Source organism: Suillus discolor (genome assembly GCF_016758755.1).
Source record: "Suillus discolor strain FC423 chromosome Unknown F5147scaffold_735, whole genome shotgun sequence".
Taxonomy (NCBI): Eukaryota; Fungi; Basidiomycota; class Agaricomycetes; order Boletales; family Suillaceae; genus Suillus; species Suillus discolor.
Window position 1 is genome coordinate 1 of NW_024541982.1, and position 8469 is coordinate 8469.

Sequence of the window (8469 nt, forward strand, 5' to 3'; positions counted from 1 at the left end):
CGCACTTTCCAACCTCATTGATTTGGACATTTCAGTGATGCAACCCACACCCTTGACAGTTGAGGATGGATCTGCTAGGTAGGTCTCATGGTTGAGCCCACCCAAGTTCAGCCTGAGGGTCCACAATCCTCGGCTAAATTGTGCTCCCGGATGAACCAGGCAACCTCTTGCAGAATCCTCCTAGCAATATTGTGGTCCCTAATGAACCAGGTAACCTCCTGCCAGAATATGATTCTTCTGATGAGGAGTTGGATGTTGAGGGGAAGGTTGATCTTCCTGGTGAGGAGTTGTGAAATGGCTACTAATTGCTCAGTGATAGATGTACATAAATCTTTTCAATGCATGTTACCTATGCCACAATTGATAATTTAATGACCAGTCCCGATATCAGCACTGACGAAACTGTAAATTGAGGTAGATACACCCTAAACCCTAACACTCCGCAATGTCAAATTTTTAGTCCGAACCCTGAGTGCCAGGTGCTGGGTGCGAGTCTCGAACCCGGAACTCAGGATTTGCCATTTGAGACTAACGACATTTTTCAGACATGTTTATATCAACCTACGTATATCTATAAACATTTTACTAACCCCCAAACCCCGACATATATTTTTGTTGTGTCATACTGAGTTCCGAGTTCTGGGACCCCTGAACCCCGAAACCCGGCAGTCCACAATTTCGGGGTTCGGGGGTTGGTAAAATGTGTATGGATAAATGAAAGGTTGATTTAGACATTTTTGAAAGATGTGTCATATCAAATGTCAAGTCCCAGTTTGATTCGGGTTTCGGATCCGGTTTTGGACAGGCCTCGAAACCCGGAATCGAAACTCGGGACTTGACATTTGATATAGACATCTTTCAAAAATGTTTAAATCAACCTTTATTATCCATACACATTTTACCAACCCCCGAACCCCAAAATTGTGGACTGCCGGGTTTCGGGTTGGGGTCCCGGAACTCGGAACTCGGTATGTGAGACAACAAAAATATATTTCAAACATGGTAAGTCAATGTGTTTGTCAATCAACTCAATTGTAAATCAATTTTATTGATCTCCCCAAATTTCCCAGTTCCGAGTTCCGGGACCCCCGAACCCCAGCAGTCCACAATTTCGGGGTTCGGGGGTTGGTAGATCTCGGTTTGGGGTTTTGCACTGAAAATTTGACATTTATATTTTTGTGAGTGTTGTGCTTCTGGTGTCCGTGCTTAGAAATAGGATATGTTGCACACCAGGGTTCAGGTGTGGGGTTTTTCCACTTCAGTCCTTGATTATTGGTCAATGCCACACATGGTCAATTCATGTTTTCATGCTTAGGGGTTTAGATTCGGTGGTCGATGGTAGGTATATGCACTCATAGTGTACATGTATCCTACGTGTTTGATTGCTGGTGGCTACATCAGCTGTATGTCTTGATGAAACATATCTAGGCTCACCCATATATGTACCCATCTATGTACAATTCCCCCACATCAGCCCACCCATCTATGTATTATCCCCCATGTTGGCCCACCCGTCTATGTAATACATCCTATGTTGGCCCACCTGTCTATATAATACATCCTACATCGGCCCACCCATCTATATAATTATACCCCACCTCGGCCCACCTGTCTATGTAATAGATATTTTATCACACCCTCGGCCCACCCGTCTATTTGATATCCCTTTTGTCGGCTTACCCGTATATGTAATACTTTCCACGTCGGCCCACCTGTATATGTAATACACCCCACGATGACCTGTACCAAACCGGTTCGGTGCATGGATGACTAATGGTCTCTCACGAGCCTGATACCCTAGAAATCATTATGAACAATCTTCCTTTACTTTATGGTTCAGACTGCAGTTCAGATAGTATTTTCATTTCTCAGACAGACTCAGATAGGCTGAATATTCTTGTATATTTAATTTTGCGGTAAAATTCTGCTTAGTCAGCAATAACAATGACTCAGACTGAATCCCACACATGTCAAGTAACAGTGTAAAATAGTTCTTGCATAAGTTGCCTTGTGGGAACTTTCTTAACACTCTAAATACACGGCTCGCATCATTTCTACGGTCAATAAAGCAACATCATAACAAGACACCAACAAATAACATAATCAGTCTGTTACTTAATATTTGTCACATGATACTAAGTTATATGACTCTAACAGTCAGGTGACCTATGACCCTAAACCAAATCATGACAAAGCAACCTTTTGAGATGACTAAAGCTTGATGACACAAATTATAAAGCACATGACTACAGTAAATAGTATTGGTACAATCTGACTAAGCCTATTCCCCTTAGAACGTGGGAAATAGTAACACAGCCACCATAATTTATCTATATAAGACCCCACTTTTTGCCAATAAAAGGATGCATATAGGGAACTTTTAAGCCCCACAAAATAAATTTGAGTGTGAAGTGTGATCAGTATCAACAACAGTGACAAGAGCTGTTAAGCAACTAACTGAGAGGTCATTGTAAGCAACATCCAGCAATACCTTTAGCTCATCATCAACAACTGTGAAATATCTTGAGCTCACTGTGCTCAACAGTGAGCAAACTTTTTCTTTGATTTTCTACTGGTGAACCTCTAGTCTCTTTCTTTTCTTTTCTTTCTTCTTTCTCTCTTTCTTTTTCTGTTTCTTTGTTTGTTTGTTTCTTTTCATTTGTCTCTTTTTCTGTTCAGTTCGTTCACGTCTCAGTGTTATTGTCTGAATTTGTTTCAAGATCTTTGTGTTGTCTTTACGTCCATCTAAGCACCGGCTTAGTGGGAAGACTTCAGAAGTTGATAGTGACGCTTGACCTCACTCATCTGAGTAGTGATACTGAGCCAGGGTTTTCTTTGTCTGCTAGACTTTAGTTGTTGAATAGGGGACTTGGTACTGAAATCCAAGGACGTCCGTTCCTGATTCTGTTTAATACTCATCGTGAGTTCCTTGGCAGCAGGTTCAATAGTGAACTAAGAGTTCTACTGATCACTGATTAGTCCTGACCTTTGATTCTACCTGTTTGTGCTGAGGGGGTGATTGCTATAATTTCGCACGACTTTCTGTAGTAAATTCCGTTGGAGTGAATCAATTTCTTTTTGTCATCACCATACCGTTGGGCTGACTACATTCTGTTTATTTTATTTTCTATTGCGTCCATACTGTTGGATTGACTGGTATTGCTACTGACCTCACAGGAAGTACTTTTGTCTGAACATAGCTTGGGGAAGTGTAAACAGCCACCCACGAACAACCACATTATCAGTCATTGGTATTTGTCTGAATCACTGACCGTGGAGATTTTTGATTTTGTAGGTGTTTATCTATAGATCATCTATCTAAGAAGACAACGTCAGCCCACCCATCTATGTAATATTCCCCTACCTCGGCCCACCCATATATGTAATACACCCCCGTCGGCCTGCCCATCTATATAACAATATTTGCCTTACATCTCTCTTCAGCCCAGCTGTCTATAATTGTTACGCACTCAAATAGATCTGTTAGGCGGAGCCCTAAGAGGGGCGTCGTCCGCTAACGTTCGTGACGTAACCGGAAGGATCCGGTATAGCAAGTGAGACTGGCGACGACGAGTCGGCAGCGATCACAGTACGCAGCGTGTCACGTGACTTCGTAGACGGATGTCTGTGAAGTCGCTCAAGGTAAGGACTGTCTTGTCCGTACGATGAGGTCGATCGAGGTAGACTTAGTCACGATGAGCAACTAAGAAAAGATACTAGAGACTGAAGCCAAAGGGGCGTTCAGAGAGAAGTATGTTCCAGGGAAGATTGAGTAGATTCAAGTCAGAGAATCTAGTACAGGGTGACCGACTACTTATACTAAGTGGAGAGGGTTAAGGGCAAGGCTACCGCACAGTAGGTAAGGGTAAAGGGGAAACAAGAATGGTATAGGTGTGTTGGCAACATAGCCAGATTAGTGATGGATGGTCGAATATGGAATGAGACCGAGAAACGTTGGAACGAACCAACGGTAAGAATACAACGTGCGGGAATCCGCAGTCAGAGGGAACAGAAAGAGGAAAGCCACATTGGTGGCATGAGTCAGACCTGAGTCATAGGTGCGGGACCACATTGGTGGTCGAATCAAGGGGAGGAACGTGCGTGCACGTGCATAGAGGCGGGCGATGCGAGGGACGGGAACGGTCCCAAGGATCCGGTCAACGGAAAGTCGGTAAAGGAGGATGAGCCGGTAGAGGGTAAGGGTGAGGATGAAGGGAAAATGATAGGGGGGCCACGTGACCGATATTACTTGTAACAATAATATCCTACTCTACATATTACCCAGATGGGCCCACCCATCTCCATGAATGATCATATTCCCCCGGCCCATCCGTCAACATCAAGGATATATATATAATTGGCATACATGGGCCCACCCGTCTCCATCGGAAATAATATGTGTCCCAGCCCATCCGTCATCATCGAGAATATACACAACATGGGCCCATAATCTGCTGGCCCGTCTCATATGGGATATTATGTAGGTCGGGTGGCCTGTATAATACAGAATTTGTCACTGAAGGGGCTCACATGCGCATTACCATGGGCGCGAGGATGATGTGCACCCGGATTGTTGCTGTGCACCCGTGAGGACATAGACAGATTACCGATCGACTGTGATAACAACTCCTGATGCACATTAGATACGGTGAACCGTTCCTCCAGCGTCGTCAGCCTCAGGCTAATCCTCCGCTCTACCGAATCTACCCTCATATCCAAAGCATCCATCCGCTCATTGGTTGCCAGGAGATCGAATCTCCTGCCAAGGTCATGGATGCTTTGCAGTATGGCTCTTGTGGTGGGTTCAGGCTCTGAGGGGGTGGCTGGTACGGATGGTAGGACTGGTGCTGGCATGTCGACCGGTGGGAGTTGCAGAGATCTGAATGGCTGCATATTCGGTGGCGCCTTCTCCGGCATCAAGTTCATTGGTCCTTGCTCAACCTCTGAGTATGTCGTCAAAATACTTGGTGAGCAAGTCGGAAGGATACAATGGATGCGCCTACCAATCGGTGGATTGTCCGGCACAACTTTCTGTAGGACAAGCAAGGATAAACGTCTGGAAAGTTTAGTTGTCTTTGCAGGAGTGGATACGAAAGGTGTTGTGATGGCTGCACGTGACTTGGGTGCACGTGTCCTGGAATGTTTGAGTGGTGCGTTCACGCCGGTTTTCATCGCAGCTCCCTGCGCCTTTGCTTGCAGCCTCTGCCAGACACCAGCGCCGTCAATCGCGCAGGTAATTTTCATCTCATCACAGTTTGCACAAGCGAGTCTTGTACACCCGAACTTCTTGTCAGGCAACACAATGCATGGCACATCCATTTTGATGCATTTGTCACATTTGTGGGGATGGTAGCGAACGGAATGCTGGAATATGTGAGGGCATATTTACTCGAATGTGATTGTCTGCCTACCTCTACCACAGTAGCAACTGTGGCATCTAGACCCCATCTGGCAGGCTGGAGAAACCCAAGTAAGGGCATATTTGCCGGGTTCACACAACAGTAACCCCAGCTACATAGATGACTTACCCTGGTTTCTGCATCCCAAAAACCTCTCTCGTCCACAAAGTCGGATGGGGGCATGTCTGTCCGAGTGACAGCATGGCTGGCCTTCACCGACAACGCCCTCTGCTGTATTAATGCACATTAGCAACAAACAGATAAATGTTCTCAAAGTCACCTTAACATGAATGGTACTGGTGGCACTTGTCTCCTCATCATCCGACTCAAACTCTCTCTCTCGTTTCCGAACCGGCTTCCAGGATATCCAGCGCGGTTGGGGTTCGCTGTTGGGGTTCGCTGTTGTCCGTTTCCGTTTTCATTTTCTGCGGGTTACCGGTCGGTGGGAAGGCCCGCCGTACCGTTCTGATATTTCCCATGTTTTGTCCGACAGTCACGGGAGGCATTGAAACCGGTGGTGATGGTCCTGGTATGACCATAGGGGTTATGGTGCTTCGGACGCCAGACATCATGGGTTCCACAACTGGTGCAACAGGAGATAGCCACTCAGATGTCCTCAGTTGCACCTCAGGGACGACATGGAGCGACTGAATGGGATGCAGGGCCTTTGATGCGACAAGATGTTGAGGCGTACAGGTTTCCATGACGGTCCCGTTCATTGAACGCGGCTCCGGCGGGACTGTGGATGACGACATGCTGGGTCCTGGTTCTGTGTCGGGATGTGTGAGGGAGGGATGATAGCCTACAGCGTGGTCAAGTTAATATAATGATGACGTAATACAACTTCTTCGGCAATCGTTATCCCACACATTCGGTTGCCATGGCTGGGTTGTCCAAATATGGGAGCATGCTTTGTGCGTGGTAAGCCTTCCCCGACTTCCTTATTTCAAACGAAACATTCATGGTAGGCAAACATGTTTGTTTTACTAAGACCACATGTTTGGATTCCGGCGACTTGGTGACAAATGCTTCTTACAGGCTTCCTAATTGTCATAGCAGCTATGACTGTTTTTCTGACTCCAACAGTTCCAACACAGATCGAGTCTTCGAATACAGCTCAATGCATTGGATGGTCACAATGCTCGGTGGCGTGGATCAGTGCCATTATGATCTCATGCATTCCACCCAAGCCATCGGTAATGCCAAGATTCAACGGTAAGTCAGCCTGCGAATATTCAAATCTGGGCATAGTAGGAACTCCCACGAAGGATATAAATTGGCGGAGGTGCATCCTACCTTGGATATATTCTTGAAGATATCATTGCCCTTGACATGGTCCACGGACATGACATTGCAGCAACAGCTGCTTCATCAGCCACGGGATATGCGAATTCTGGATCATTTTCTGACATTGATATCTCAGAGGAGAGCTTAGTAGGACCATTTAACCTTACAGATGAAGATTCACAGCCGGATGCAGGTGAATCGCAGATAACTTGGATAGAACTAACTAGCTCTAGAGAAACACATGATATCACCAGGCCATCGGATCCTTGTGACTGATCATGGCATGATCCCGTGGATGCTGAAGATGTGGCTTCGGGCATTTCTGTGAGTGAAAAAGAAAGAAGGTACAACCGGGAGAAGCCCCTGTACAATGCCCAAATCCCGGAAGGGGAAGACAATCCGTACGCCTCTGGATGGGCAGTGCAGAAAGGATGAATGTGTTCTGACGGAATGTCAATGAGATGGAATGCTAAGTTATAGTATAGATGGGGGTTGCGGAAGGGGCGGGAAGTAAAGTCGAGCCATCCAAGGTGGGCCCATAAGATAGGGCGGGCGGGCGGGACATGACGGTCATCACCGGTAGTGACGGGCGGGCCATTATGTAGTTTATGGGAATGGAGTGAATTTGCCAAGATGGGCGGGTGGGCCAACATCATATAGTATAACAATGAATTGTTTGTCGACTGGGGTAATAGTCAATACAAGGGACCGGTGGGCCAGCAATGAAGGGCTTTTCAATTGTCTTTCCTATGTGTTTAAACCTTGTTTATGTCTTTACCACTACTATGTTCAAGCTTGTTGGATTTGTTTGTCTCCTACATTACCTAGTACTACGCACCATATCTTAACTTAGACTTGTATACTAGCTCTACCTTTGTTCCAGACCCGGACGGACGGACAGATCCAGAAATTCAAATTCCTATATGCCCTCCAGTGGGCAGGCTATTGTACCCGGTACAGGCGGATGGCCCAGATGTAGACCCAACCGATACCTAGGTCCTCATCGACGACAGTTGGGACCCAAATGATCATCCTATTCCAGCCTTCGGCTTGTGCCAACGGTTGGGACTGTGAGCATGGTTGGGAAAGGCCGATCCACCATTGCTTCTGGAAGATCCTGTATGACTGTCCGGGTATCCAATGCATGACATAGCACCATTTATGGGTGAGAAGTGGATTAAGGCCTGTTGCGGTGCATCCAAGATAAATCACACCACCTTTGATTGCGTCAACAGACTATCAAAAGCATTTGCTTCCGACCATTGCTGAAGAGCTGCGTCCACCGCAACAGGCCTTAATCCACTTCTCACCAATAAATGGTGCTATGTCATGCATTGGATACCCGGTGAAGGTGAGGAATCTTGACTATAGGTGAAACGCTAAAGCTAACGGGGGTTCTACAGTAAGACCAGGATACGAGAATACGACTCGACCCAAAGGACAGCTACTGAGAGAAGTTCCTCTTTAATGTAATGGAGGGAGTCTTCGCCAACTAGACGGGTGGTAACAGGCGCGCGAAGGCGCGAGTAAGCAAATGCGAAGGCGCGTGAAGGGCGCGCGCGAGCGAAAGATGTGAGGGGCACGCGCGTATACGGAAGCGTGCTTTTGAGCGATGGGGGAGAGTGTTCAAGTATAACAGATGCGCGAGCGATGGTAGAATAGTGAAGTATAATCGGATTTCAAGTACTAAGGTGCACTTATACAATTTGCAGTATACTCAGATAAGGGAGAAGGGAAGGAAGTAAGTTAAAAGGAACTTTCCCTCTATTTAAGAAGGGAGATT

At 46.3% G+C, this 8469-nt stretch overlaps 1 protein-coding gene across 1 annotated transcript; it reads right to left on the reverse strand.

The window, feature by feature from the left end:
- Window positions 1-4476: 4476 nt before the first annotated feature.
- F5147DRAFT_784982 (uncharacterized protein) lies at window positions 4477-6154 on the reverse strand (the record flags this gene model as incomplete). Its single annotated transcript, XM_041442889.1, has 5 exons — window positions 4477-4943; window positions 5004-5364; window positions 5412-5456; window positions 5529-5630; window positions 5732-6154. The coding sequence occupies 5 exons, from the start codon at window positions 6152-6154 to the stop codon at window positions 4477-4479; spliced, it is 1398 nt and encodes a 465-aa protein (XP_041284005.1).
- Window positions 6155-8469: the final 2315 nt, after the last annotated feature.